Source organism: Gigantopelta aegis, chromosome 8, assembly GCF_016097555.1.
Source record: "Gigantopelta aegis isolate Gae_Host chromosome 8, Gae_host_genome, whole genome shotgun sequence".
Lineage (NCBI taxonomy): Eukaryota > Metazoa > Mollusca > Gastropoda > Neomphalida > Peltospiridae > Gigantopelta > Gigantopelta aegis.
Genome location: NC_054706.1, coordinates 445,000 through 460,312, shown reverse-complemented (window position 1 = coordinate 460,312; position 15,313 = coordinate 445,000). Strand labels below are relative to the sequence as shown.

Genomic DNA, 15,313 nt, shown 5'->3' with positions numbered 1-15,313 from the left:
TACTGTCATTATGAGATTATAAACTGTGGTCATCTCCACTCTCGGTATGTTAATACTGTCATTATGAGATTATAAACTGTGGTCCTCTCCACTCTCGGTATGTTAATACTGTCATTATGAGATTATAAACTGTGGTCCTCTCCACTCTCGGTATGTTAATACTGTCATTATGAGATTATAAACTGTGGTCCTCTCCACTCTCGGTATGTTAATACTGTCATTATGAGATTATAAACTGTGGTCCTCTCCACTCTCGGTATGTTAATACTGTCATTATGAGATTATAAACTGTGGTCCTCTCCACTCTCGGTATGTTAATACTGTCATTATGAGATTATAAACTGTGGTCCTCTCCACTCTCGGTATGTTAATACTGTCATTATGAGATTATAAACTGTGGTCCTCTCCACTCTCGGTATGTGTCATTATGAGATTATAAACTGTGGTCATCTCCATGAGATTATAAACTGTGGTTATAAACAGCCGTCCTGTCCACTCTCGGTATGTTAATACTGTCATTATGAGATTATAAACTGTGGTCATCTCCACTCTCGGTATGTTAATACTGTCATTATGAGATTATAAACTGTGGTCATCTCCACTCTCGGTATGTTAATACTGTCATTATGAGATTATAAACTGTGGTCATCTCCACTCTCGGTATGTTAATACTGTCATTATGAGATTGGACTACATGCTGGTAGGTACAGGGTTCGCAACCCAGTACCGGGTCCAACATAGAGTGAGTTCTTAAGGGCTCAATGGGTAGGTGTAAGGCCACTACACCCTCTTCTCTCTCACTAACCACTAACAACTAACATCTAACCCACTGTCCTAGACAGACAGCCCAGATAGCTGAGGTGTGTGCCCAGGACAGCATGCTTGAACTTTAATTGGATATAAGCACGGAAATAAGTTGAAATGAAATCAAGGTCATCCTACAACTAATGCAGCTAAAATAACAGAAGTAATAGCTTTTCCTCTTAATGTTTCTGGACCACAGGGTCAAATTATAACTAGTTCATGATCTAGGATAGTGGATTTATCCTGTTCAGGCTGAATTGACAATTTCCCATTCACAGGATAAAGCTGGTATAATCCTACAGTCATTCACTAGTTATTTTCTGTCTGGGATTAAAGTGCATATAAAAAGATTCCTTGCTGCTATCTGGTAGGAAAAGCCTGTTTATGTGGTTGCATTATGTAGACCTATAGATTATTGACTCAATTAGCCACCTTCTGCATGGTGCTAGATAAATCTGTCTGACCATAGGTCTAGCTGATTTCCAAATACACCTCACTCACGGATGACGTCATGACTCTTTTTTTATCTTCAGAATTCTGTTAATTACTTATTCCCCAAGTTGCCATTTCACTTTGAATGATTGTTTTAAAAATATTAAACCAAATTAATATTTTCAGCTTTATATTCATGGTTAAGTCGTTATATTTAATGTCTTTACATAATGTGCACTATACATGAACATGTATTATTAAATGAGTTTGTAGGTGAAGTGCTAATGAATCGTTAAAACCTTAGCTTACAAAATGAATGTTTTGTTACTGTAATTAAATGGTCAAGAAAAAGAATCAATCACCATGATGAGGTGTAGATAATGCAATTCAAATCCTCCTAATAAAATGGTTTTGTAAGGGTACATTTTGGCACTTATAAAACACATTTTATCTCTCGGGTTGGAGTCTCGTTATTTATGCCTCACAATGGTGATAGAGTCTGTTATTATTAACTGTATGCTGCTGAGGTGATCTGTATGCAGGGTTTACGCTGGACCCCCCAAAATAGGAGCAGTTTAGTGAATTTAATTGTTGTAGATCTACGAAAGGCACAAGATTAAAAAAAATAGCTTTTGGCGAATTAGCCAATGAAAACCATTCTCCACATTCAACTGCACTTTGACACCCCTGCATATAATTCAGTCATAGATTATTTCCTGTTCTATGAATGGTTGCTGCAGACTAATGTGAACAAATGTTGTGACAGTGACACTTAATAGTCACTAGCTGTACAATATATGGGGGTTAGCGAATATCATTTATTCAAAGATATTTAGTGAAAGCCCTCTGAACTGGACACCCACTGGACCGAGTCAAAGTCTGATGTTAATGAATACCTGCTTTATGATCTGTAGTTGTATTTAATTAGGGACTATCAAAAATGTCTGCCATAATTTGAAGGTTCTGGTTTTGAGAGATTACACTGTACTTCTTCTGTACATGTTTTAATAGTGTTTGTTGTGGATGACTATGTTGTATTTAATCATTTGCGGATATTATACTGCTAGTTTTACTGGCGATGCATAGCAGTGACAGTAAAACAGATATTTGTAATAGTAAAACCAGTATTAACATCCACAAATGGTCAAATACAACATAGTTATTAAAAGACAAAAGTGTTTAAATAAGAATTGCTCAGAAAGAATGCAGCATTAACAAAAAACTGGTCGCTATGATCGTGTTCAAATAATTATAGTACAAGCAAATTAAAATATATCTTTTTACATGTAATACAACTGTTGCTCCTAATTTCGTTTTTGTATTTTATTGTTTTATTAAGTACAATGCCAACCATTATTATCAATTTTCCTATTTCCAAATAATTACTACAACTGGTGCTCGATAATGAAGATTCATAATTTGGCAAAGTAGCCTTTACTTATTTCTGCATTCCTGTCAGTGTGTCACACAAATGTTTATAAATCGCGTTTATGTCATAAAATTTAAAAGTAAAATGTACTTTGCTTCAGAAAGGTTCACGGGTGAAATTTTAAAAGTACGTACCACGGGTGTAGGAAGGTGCCAAAAAGTGTGGGGTGGGTGCACACACACATTTATATATATAAATATATATATATATATACCATATTTGACCTGAAATTAGCACATGTCTTTGAATAAGCCCCCCTCCATTTTGATAGAATTTAAGTAATTAGGCCCTTATTCATAAATAAGCCCACCCCAACTTCGTCACCTTATCACAGTAAATAACAGAAAATGCAAGTTTGTTCAAAGTTCATTTAAAAGGTCATACCCCCTGCAGACAATTAAACACAAGTGTAACACAATATTTTACCACCAGTGAGATTTATCACTCTAACAGTAACAGTAAATACATGTATACATATATAAAAACCATCGCCAATGAAATTTGGTCTTATATATAAAGTGAATTAGAATATGGCTTTTAAATCTTTGTGTGGGGCGGCATTTAGCTCAGTCAGTTGAGTGCTCGCTTGAGATGCTTGTGTCACAGGATCGAACCACCTCGGTGGATCTATTCAGCTGATTGGGTTTTTTCTCGTTCCAGCCAGTGCACCACAACTGGACAAAGGCCGTGGTATGTGATATCCTGTCTGTGGGAAAGTGCATATAAAAGATCCCTTGCTGCATTAGGAAAGATGTAGTGGGTTTCCTCTGATTACTATGTGTCAGAATTACCAAATGTTTAACATCCAATGGCCAATGATTAATTAATCAATGTGCTCCAGTGGCGTTGTTAAACAAAACAAACTTTCTAAATCTTTGTTTGCAAATGTTCTTGTTGTTGATGTTAAGTGTTTCTTTTAAAATGGTATTGTTGTGTCTGTTATTTCAGTGGGTGAGCATTCTGTTTGTATACTTTAAAATGGTATTGTTATTCCTGTGTTATTTCAGTGGGTGAGCATTCCTTTTGTATACTTTAAATTGGTATTGTTGTGTCTGTTATTTCAGTGGGTGAGCATTCTGTTTGTATATTTTAAACTGGTATTGCTGTGTTTGTTATTTCAGTGGGTGAGCATCCCGTTTGCATTCACGCACGAGGCGGTCAGTCCGATCACCGTGAACGCCACAGAGAACTGGATTGGTACACTGGAGACAGACGCGGTCGGCACCTACATCGACACCTATCTGCTGCTCATCTTCGGGGGGATTCCGTGGCAGGTGTGTTAATACAAACACTACCTCATCTTCGGGGGGATACCATGACAGATGGATTAATACAAACACTACCTCATCTTCGGGGGGTGGGGTGGGGGGGAGGGTACTGTGGCAGGTGGGTTAATATGAACACTACCTCATCTTCGGGAGGGGGATACTGTGGCAGGTGGGTTAATACAAACACTACCTCATCTTCGGGGGGATACTGTGGCAGGTGGGTTAACATACAAACACTACCTCATCTTCGGGGGGATGCCATGACAGATGGGTTAATAAGTAATTAAGTCAGTGGTTTTAGATCCTTGCCTTGGATTGAACCCAAAGAACAACTCCATGGAGAGGTGTAAGGCCACTACACCAGCCTCTTCCACTAACCCAACTCCATGGAGAGGTGTAAGGCCACTACACCAGCCTCTTCCACTAACCCAACTCCATGGAGAGGTGTAAGGCCACTACACCAGCCTCTTCCACTAACCCAACTCCATGGAGAGATGTAAGGCCACTACACCAGCCTCTTCCACTAACCCAACTCCATGGAGAGATGTAAGGCCACTACACCAGCCTCTTCCACTAACCCAACTCCATGGAGAGATGTAAGGCCACTACACCAGCATCTTCCACTAACCCAACCGGCCTCAATGGCGTCGTGGTTAGGCCATCGGTCTACAGGCTGGTAGGTACTGGGTTCGGATCCAAGTCGAGGCATGGGATTTTTAATCCAGATACTGACTCCAAACCCTGAGTGAGTGCTCAGCAAGGCTCAATGGGTAGGTGTAAACCACTTGCACTGACCAGTGATCCATAACTGGTTCAACGAAGGCCATGGTTTGTGCTATCCTGCCTGTGAGAAGTGCAAATAAAAGATCCCTTGCTGCTCATCAGAAAGAGTAGCCCATGTAGTGGCGACAGCGGGTTTCCTGTCAAAATCTGTGTGATCTTTAACCATGTGTCTGACGCCATATAACCGTAAATAAAATTTGTTGAGTGCGTCGTTAAATAAAAGATTTCTTTCTTTTTCCACTAACCCAACTCCATGGAGAGGTGTAAGGCCACTACACCAGCCTCTTCCACTAACCCAACTCCATGGAGAGGTGTAAGGCCACTACACTAGCCTCTTCCACTAAAGAACAACTCCATGGAGAGGTGTAAGGCCACTACACCAGCCTCTTCCACTAAAGAACAACTCCATGGAGAGGTGTAAGGCCACTACACCAGCCTCTTCCACTAAAGAACAACTCCATGGAGAGGTGTAAGGCCACTACACCAGCCTCTTCCACTAAAGAACAACTCCATGGAGAGGTGTAAGGCCACTACACCAGCCTCTTCCACTAACCCAACTCCATGGAGAGATGTAAGGCCACTACACCAGCCTCTTCCACTAACCCAACTCCATGGAGAGGTGTAAGGCCACTACACCAGCCTCTTCCACTAACCCAACTCCATGGAGAGGTGTAAGGCCATTACACCAGCCTCTTCCACTAACCCAACTCCATGGAGAGGTGTAAGGCCACTACACCAGCCTCTTCCACTAAAGAACAACTCCATGGAGAGGTGTAAGGCCACTACACCAGCCTCTTCCACTAAAGAACAACTCCATGGAGAGGTGTAAGGCCACTACACCAGCCTCTTCCACTAAAGAACAACTCCATGGAGAGGTGTAAGGCCACTACACCAGCCTCTTCCATTAAAGAACAACTCCATGGAGAGATGTAAGGCCACTACACCAGCCTCTTCCACTAACCCAACTCCATGGAGAGGTGTAAGGCAACTACACCAGCCTCTTCCACTAACCCAACTCCATGGAGAGGTGTAAGGCCACTACACCAGCCTCTTCCACTAACCCAACTCCATGGAGAGGTGTAAGGCCACTACACCAGCCTCTTCCACTAACCCAACTCCATGGAGAGATGTAAGGCCACTACACCAGCCTCTTCCACTAACCCAACTCCATGGAGAGGTGTAAGGCCCCTACACTAGCCTCTTCCACTAAAGAACAACTCCATGGAGAGGTGTAAGGCCACTACACCAGCCTCTTCCATTAAAGAACAACTCCATGGAGAGATGTAAGGCCACTACACCAGCCTCTTCCACTAACCCAACTCCATGGAGAGGTGTAAGGCCACTACACCAGCCTCTTCCACTAACCCAACTCCATGGAGAGGTGTAAGGCCACTACACCAGCCTCTTCCACTAACCCAACTCCATGGAGAGGTGTAAGGCCACTACACCAGCCTCTTCCACTAACCCAACTCCATGGAGAGGTGTAAGGCCACTACACTAGCCTCTTCCACTAACCAAACTCCATGGAGAGGTATAAGGCCACTACACCAGCCTCTTCCACTAACCCAACTCCATGGAGAGGTGTAAGGCCCCTACACTAGCCTCTTCCACTAAAGAACAACTCCATGGAGAGGTGTAAGGCCACTACACCAGCCTCTTCCACTAAAGAACAACTCCATGGAGAGGTGTAAGGCCACTACACCAGCCTCTTCCACTAAAGAACAACTCCAAACACGTACACTGAAAACAGCAAGTTGTTTGCTGCTGACAAGTATAAAATAAATAGTATAAACAGTTGGTGATTGGTGGTTATGCTCTGTTACTATTTGACATTGCAGGTATACTTTCAACGAGTGTTGTCCTCCAAGTCGGCTCTCAAAGCCCAGGTGTTGTCGTTCATCGCCGCGTTCGGGTGTATCATCATGGCCCTGCCCGCGGTCCTATTGGGAGCGATTGCAGCCTCCACAGGCAAGTAGTCATTTGGTGTGATAGCTGTGTTTGGATGGTGTGGTATGATAGCTGTGTTCGGTTGGTGTGGCATGATAGCTGTGTCCGGTTGGTGTGTCATGATAGCTGTGTTCGGTTGGTGTGGTATGATAGCTGTGTTCTGTTGGTGTAGTATGATAGGTGTTCAGTTGGTGTGGTATGATAGCTGTGTTCGGATGATGTGGTATGATAGCTGTGTTCGGTTGGTGTGGTATGATAGCTGTGTTCAGTTGATGTGGCATGATAGCTGTGTTTGTGTGGTGTGGTATGATAGCTGTGTTCGGTTGGTGTGGTATAATAGCTGTGTTTGGTTGATATGGTATAATAGCTGTGTTCGGTTGGTGTGGTATAACTGCTTCAGATTTTAGGTTATTTTAAAAACCTGTTTACAGGATTAAATTTGAGATTTTAAGTTATTTTAAAAACTATTTTCAAGGTTCAAATAAAGGTTTACAGTTATTTTAAAAACATGCTTCTCATGGTTCAGTTTCAGATTTTCAGTCACAACAAAAACTTGTTTAAATGGTTCAGATTGACATTTTCAGTTATTTTATAAACCTGATTACACGGTTCAGATTGACATTTTCAGTTATTTTATAAACCTGATTACAAGGTTCAGATTGACATTTTCAGTTATTTTATAAACCTGATTACACGGTTCAGATTGACATTTTCAGTTATTTTATAAACCTGATTACACGGTTCAGATTGACATTTTCAGTTATTTTATAAACCTGATTACACGATTCAGATTGACATTTTCAGTTATTTTATAAACCTGATTACACGGTTCAGATTGACATTTTCAGTTATTTTATAAACCTGATTACACGGTTCAGATTGACATTTTCAGTTATTTTATAAACCTGATTACACGGTTCAGATTGACATTTTCAGTTATTTTATAAACCTGATTACACGGTTCAGATTGACATTTTCAGTTATTTTATAAACCTGATTACACGGTTCAGATTGACATTTTCAGTTATTTTATAAACCTGATTACACGGTTCAGATTGACATTTTCAGTTATTTTATAAACCTGATTACATGTACATAGTTAAACTTGACATTTTCAGTTATTTTATAAACCTGATTACATGGTTAAGCTTGACATTTTCAGTTATTTTATACACCTGATTACATGGTTAAGCTTGACATTTTCAGTTATTTTATACACCTGATTACATGGTTAAGCTTGACATTTTCAGTTATTTTATACACCTGATTACCTAGTTAAGCTTGACATTTTCAGTTATTTTATACACCTGATTTCATGGTTCAGTTTGAACCATCATTAATATTTTTTTATAATTTTTAAAAAAGAAAAGAAAACGGATGTACACTGCAATAATTAGATCTCTGTATATAAACAGTGGGGATATAGCAAGTTAGTGGTTACTCAGTCTTTGAATATATTTGGTATCTGAATTTACAAGTATACATTGCTAGTAAGTTATAAATGTTTATAATATATTTATTTATGATATTCTGATTAGAATCAGATGCACACACCACAGCCTTTGATATACCAGTCATGGGGCACTGGTTGGAATGGGAAATATCCAATCAGAGAATGGACCCACTGAGGGGACAAACATTAAATGAGTGTCATAGGGTGGGAAACACAAGAAACACAGGAAACACAGGAAACCACTGAATGAGTGTCATAGGGTGGGAAACACAGGAAACCACTAAATGAGTGTCATAGGGTGGGAAACACAGGAAACACAGGAAACCACTGAATGAGTGTCATAGGGTGGGAAACACAGGAAACCACTAAATGAGTGTCATAGGGTGGGAAACACAAGAAACACAGGAAACCACTAAATGAGTGTCATAGGGTGGGAAACACAGGAAACCACTGAATGAGTGTCATAGGGTGGGAAACACAGGAAACCACTAAATGAGTGTCATAGGGTGGGAAACACAGGAAACACAGGAAACCACTAAATGAGTGTCATAGGGTGGGAAACACAGGAAACCACTAAATGAGTGTCATAGGGTGGGAAACACAAGAAACCACTGAATGAGTGTCATAGGGTGGGAAACACAGGAAACCACTAAATGAGTGTCATAGGGTAGGAAACACAGGAAACACCGGAAACCACTGAATGGGTGTTATAGGGTGGGAAACACAGGAAACACAAGAAACCACTGAATGAGTGTCATAGGGTGGGAAACACAGGAAACACAAGAAACCACTGAATGAGTGTCATAGGGTGGGAAACACAAGAAACCACTGAATGAGTGTCATAGGGTGGGAAACACAGGAAACCACTGAATGAGTGTCATAGGGTGGGAAACACAGGAAACCACTGAAACTGTTCTTGAGTATTGTCATGTACTGGGATGAAATAATATATGGTGGATCTCTAGTAGAATATAATGAATGTTTATGATGTACATGGTGGATCTCTAGTAGAATATAATAAATGTTTACGATGTACATGGTGGATCTCTTTTAGAATATAATAAATGTTTACAATGTACATGGTGGATCTCTAGTAGAATATAATAAATGTTTACGATGTACCTGTTTAACTATGAACACAGTACAGTGTTTCTATAATAAAATGTAAAATTTCACAATGTTGGTTTATGATATTTTGACTATGAACACAGTGTTTCTGTAATAGAATATATATGTACACAATGTCGGTTTGTGATAATTCAACTATGAACACAGTGTTTCTTTAATAGAATATACATGTACACAATGTCGGTTTATGACATTTCAACTATGAACACAGTGTTTCTGTAATAGAATGTAAATATTCACAATGTTGGTTTATGACATTTCAACTTTGAACGCAGTGTTTCTGTAATAGAGTTTAAATATTCACAATGTCGGTTTATGACATTTCAACTATGAACACAGTGTTTCTGTAATAGAATGTAAATATTCACAATGTAGGTTTGTGATATTTTAAACTATGAACACAGTCTTTCTGTAACAGAGTATAAATATTCACAATGTCGGTTTATGACATTTCAACTATGAACACAGTGTTTCTGTAATAGAGTATAAATATTCACAATGTCGGTTTATGAAATTTCAACTATGAACACAGTGTTTCTGTAGCAGAGTATAAATATTCACAATGTCGGTTTATGACATTTCAACTATGAACACAGTGTTTCTGTAATAGAATGTGTGTTTACATTTCTTCAGACTGGAACCAGACCGACTGGGATGGAAAGGTTCCATTGCCTGGCGACACGCTGAACCTGATCCTTCCCATGTGCCTCCAGTACCTGTGTCCTAGCGCGGTGTCCTTCCTCGGGCTTGGCGCAGTGTCGGCCGCCGTAATGTCATCCGCTGACTCCTCCATTCTGTCGGCCAGCTCCATGTTCTCACACAACATCTACAAGTGTATCTTCAGACAGCAGGTTGGTTACCATCTCTCACTCACAGTTCTGTCTCCTCACATCTACAAGTGTATCTTCAGACAGCAGGTTGGTTACCATCTCTCACTCACAGTTCTGTCTCCTCACATCTACAAGTGTATCTTCAGACAGCAGGTTGGTTATCATCTCTCACTCACAGTTCTGTCTCCTCACATCTACAAGTGTATCTTCAGACAGCAGGTTGGTTACCATCTCTCACTCACAGTTCTGTCTCCTCACATCTACAAGTGTATCTTCAGACAGCAGGTTGGTTATCATCTCTCACTCACAGTTCTGTCTCCTCACATCTACAAGTGTATCTTCAGACAGCAGGTTGGTTATCATCTCTCACTCACAGTTCTGTCTCCTCACATCTACAAGTGTATCTTCAGACAGCAGGTTGGTTATCATCTCTCACTCACAGTTCTGTCTCCTCACATCTGCAAGTCTTCAGACAGCAGGTTGGTTATCATCTCTCACTCACAGTTCTGTCTCCTCACATCTAAAAGTGTATCTTCAGACAGCAGGTTGGTTACCATCTCTCACTCACAGTTCTGTCTCCTCACATCTACAAGTGTATCTTCAGACAGCAGGTTGGTTACCATCTCTCACTCACAGTTCTGTCTCCTCACATCTACAAGTGTATCTTCAGACAGCAGGTTGGTTACCATCTCTCACTCACAGTTCTGTCTCCTCACATCTACAAGTGTATCTTCAGATAGCAGGTTGGTTACCATCTTTCACTCACAGTTCTGTCTCCTCACATCTACAAGTCTTCAGACAGCAGGTTGGTTACCATCTCTCACTCACAGTTCTGTCTCCTTACATCTACAAATCTTCAGACAGCAGGTTGGTTACCATCTCTCACTCACAGTTCTGTCTCCTCACATATACAAGTCTTCAGACAGCAGGTTGGTTACCATCTCTCACTCACAGTTCTGTCTCCTCACATCTACAAGTCTTCAGACAGCAGGTTGGTACCATCTCTCACTCACAGTTCTGTCTCCTTACATCTACAAGTCTTCAGACAGCAGGTTGGTTACCATCTCTCACTCACAGTTCTGTCTCCTCACAACTACAAGTGTATCTTCAGACAGCAGGTTGGTTACCATCTCTCACTCACAGTTCTGTCTCCTCACATCTACAAGTGTATCTTCAGACAGCAGGTTGGTTACTATCTATCACTCACAGTTCTGTCTCCTCACATCTACAAGTGTATCTTCAGACAGCAGGTTGGTTATCATCTCTCACTCACAGTTCTGTCTCCTCACATCTACAAGTGTATCTTCAGACAGCAGGTTGGTTACCATCTCTCACTCACAGTTCTGTCTCCTCACATCTACAAGTGTATCTTCAGACAGCAGGTTGGTTACCATCTCTCACTCACAGTTCTGTCTCCTCACATCTACAAGTGTATCTTCAGACAGCAGGTTGGTTACCATCTATCACTCACAGTTCTGTCTCCTCACATCTACAAGTCTTCAGACAGCAGGTTGGTTATCATCTCTCACTCACAGTTCTGTCTCCTCACATCTACAAGTGTATCTTCAGACAGCAGGTTGGTTATCATCTCTCACTCACAGTTCTGTCTCCTCACATCTGCAAGTCTTCAGACAGCAGGTTGGTTATCATCTCTCACTCACAGTTCTGTCTCCTCTCATCTAGAAGTGTATCTTCAGACAGCAGGTTGGTTACCATCTCTCACTCACAGTTCTGTCTCCTCACATCTACAAGTGTATCTTCAGACAGCAGGTTGGTTACCATCTCTCACTCACAGTTCTGTCTCCTCACATCTACAAGTGTATCTTCAGACAGCAGGTTGGTTACCATCTCTCACTCACAGTTCTGTCTCCTCACATCTACAAGTGTATCTTCAGATAGCAGGTTGGTTACCATCTTTCACTCACAGTTCTGTCTCCTCACATCTACAAGTCTTCAGACAGCAGGTTGGTTACCATCTCTCACTCACAGTTCTGTCTCCTTACATCTACAAATCTTCAGACAGCAGGTTGGTTACCATCTCTCACTCACAGTTCTGTCTCCTCACATCTACAAGTCTTCAGACAGCAGGTTGGTTACCATCTCTCACTCACAGTTCTGTCTCCTCACATCTACAAGTCTTCAGACAGCAGGTTGGTTACCATCTCTCACTCACAGTTCTGTCTCCTCACAACTACAAGTGTATCTTCAGACAGCAGGTTGGTTACCATCTCTCACTCACAGTTCTGTCTCCTCACATCTACAAGTGTATCTTCAGACAGCAGGTTGGTTACTATCTATCACTCACAGTTCTGTCTCCTCACATCTACAAGTGTATCTTCAGACAGCAGGTTGGTTATCATCTCTCACTCACAGTTCTGTCTCCTCACATCTGCAAGTCTTCAGACAGCAGGTTGGTTATCATCTCTCACTCACAGTTCTGTCTCCTCACATCTAGAAATGTATCTTCAGACAGCAGGTTGGTTACCATCTCTCACTCACAGTTCTGTCTCCTCACATCTACAAGTGTATCTTCAGACAGCAGGTTGGTTACCATCTCTCACTCACAGTTCTGTCTCCTCACATCTACAAGTGTATCTTCAGACAGCAGGTTGGTTACCATCTCTCACTCACAGTTCTGTCTGCTCACATCTACAAGTGTATCTTCAGATAGCAGGTTGGTTACCATCTTTCACTCACAGTTCTGTCTCCTCACATCTACAAGTCTTCAGACAGCAGGTTGGTTACCATCTCTCACTCACAGTTCTGTCTCCTTACATCTACAAATCTTCAGACAGCAGGTTGGTTACCATCTCTCACTCACAGTTCTGTCTCCTTACATCTACAAGTCTTCAGACAGCAGGTTGGTTACCATCTCTCACTCACAGTTCTGTCTCCTCACATCTACAAGTCTTCAGACAGCAGGTTGGTTACCATCTCTCACTCACAGTTCTGTCTCCTTACATCTACAAGTCTTCAGACAGCAGGTTGGTTACCATCTCTCACTCACAGTTCTGTCTCCTCACAACTACAAGTGTATCTTCAGACAGCAGGTTGGTTACCATCTCTCACTCACAGTTCTGTCTCCTCACATCTACAAGTGTATCTTCAGACAGCAGGTTGGTTACCATCTCTCACTCACAGTTCTGTCTCCTCACATCTACAAGTGTATCTTCAGACAGCAGGTTGGTTACCATCTCTCACTCACAGTTCTGACTCATCAAATCTACAAGTGTATCTTCAGACAGCAGGTTGGTTACCATCTCTCACTCACAGTTCTGTCTCCTCACATCTACAAGTGTATCTTCAGACAGCAGGTTGGTTACTATCTATCACTCACAGTTCTGTCTCCTCACATCTACAAGTGTATCTTCAGACAGCAGGTTGGTTATCATCTCTCACTCACAGTTCTGTCTCCTCACATCTATAAGTCACATCTACAAGTGTATCTTCAGACAGCAGGTTGGTTACCATCTCTCACTCACATTTCTGTCTCCTCACATCTACAAGTGTATCTTCAGACAGCAGGTTGGTTACCATCTCTCACTCACAGTTCTGTCTCCTCACATCTACAAGTGTATCTTCAGACAGCAGGTTGGTTATCATCTCTCACTCACAGTTCTGTCTCCTCACATCTACAAGTGTATCTTCAGACAGCAGGTTGGTTATCATCTATCACTCACAGTTCTGTCTCCTCACATCTACAAGTCTTCAGACAGCAGGTTGGTTATCATCTCTCACTCACAGTTCTGTCTCCTCACATCTACAAGTGTATCTTCAGACAGCAGGTTGGTTATCATCTCTCACTCACAGTTCTGTCTCCTCACATCTGCAAGTCTTCAGACAGCAGGTTGGTTATCATCTCTCACTCACAGTTCTGTCTCCTCACATCTAAAAGTGTATCTTCAGACAGCAGGTTGGTTACCATCTCTCACTCACAGTTCTGTCTCCTCACATCTACAAGTGTATCTTCAGACAGCAGGTTGGTTACCATCTCTCACTCACAGTTCTGTCTCCTCACATCTACAAGTGTATCTTCAGACAGCAGGTTGGTTACCATCTCTCACTCACAGTTCTGTCTCCTCACATCTACAAGTGTATCTTCAGATAGCAGGTTGGGTTACCATCTTTCACTCACAGTTCTGTCTCCTCACATCTACAAGTCTTCAGACAGCAGGTTGGTTACCATCTCTCACTCACAGTTCTGTCTCCTTACATCTACAAATCTTCAGACAGCAGGTTGGTTACCATCTCTCACTCACAGTTCTGTCTCCTCACATATACAAGTCTTCAGACAGCAGGTTGGTTACCATCTCTCACTCACAGTTCTGTCTCCTCACATCTACAAGTCTTCAGACAGCAGGTTGGTACCATCTCTCACTCACAGTTCTGTCTCCTTACATCTACAAGTCTTCAGACAGCAGGTTGGTTACCATCTCTCACTCACAGTTCTGTCTCCTCACAACTACAAGTGTATCTTCAGACAGCAGGTTGGTTACCATCTCTCACTCACAGTTCTGTCTCCTCACATCTACAAGTGTATCTTCAGACAGCAGGTTGGTTACTATCTATCACTCACAGTTCTGTCTCCTCACATCTACAAGTGTATCTTCAGACAGCAGGTTGGTTATCATCTCTCACTCACAGTTCTGTCTCCTCACATCTACAAGTGTATCTTCAGACAGCAGGTTGGTTACCATCTCTCACTCACAGTTCTGTCTCCTCACATCTACAAGTGTATCTTCAGACAGCAGGTTGGTTACCATCTCTCACTCACAGTTCTGTCTCCTCACATCTACAAGTGTATCTTCAGACAGCAGGTTGGTTACCATCTATCACTCACAGTTCTGTCTCCTCACATCTACAAGTCTTCAGACAGCAGGTTGGTTATCATCTCTCACTCACAGTTCTGTCTCCTCACATCTACAAGTGTATCTTCAGACAGCAGGTTGGTTATCATCTCTCACTCACAGTTCTGTCTCCTCACATCTGCAAGTCTTCAGACAGCAGGTTGGTTATCATCTCTCACTCACAGTTCTGTCTCCTCTCATCTAGAAGTGTATCTTCAGACAGCAGGTTGGTTACCATCTCTCACTCACAGTTCTGTCTCCTCACTTGGTCTACAAGTGTATCTTCAGACAGCAGGTTGGTTACCATCTCTCACTCACAGTTCTGTCTCCTCACATCTACAAGTGTATCTTCAGACAGCAGGTTGGTTACCATCTCTCACTCACAGTTCTGT

General features: G+C 41.7%; 1 protein-coding gene across 1 annotated transcript in view; it reads left to right on the top strand.

The window, feature by feature from the left end:
- LOC121378609 (high-affinity choline transporter 1-like) overlaps positions 1-15,313 on the top strand; it is an 83,464-nt gene that overhangs the window by 62,735 nt on the left and 5,416 nt on the right. Inside the window, exons 3-6 of the mRNA XM_041506867.1 lie at positions 2,766-2,791; positions 3,787-3,939; positions 6,555-6,684; positions 9,878-10,095. Coding sequence (XP_041362801.1) covers positions 2,766-2,791; positions 3,787-3,939; positions 6,555-6,684; positions 9,878-10,095 — 527 coding nt within the window. The remainder of the gene's footprint in view (positions 1-2,765; positions 2,792-3,786; positions 3,940-6,554; positions 6,685-9,877; positions 10,096-15,313) is intronic.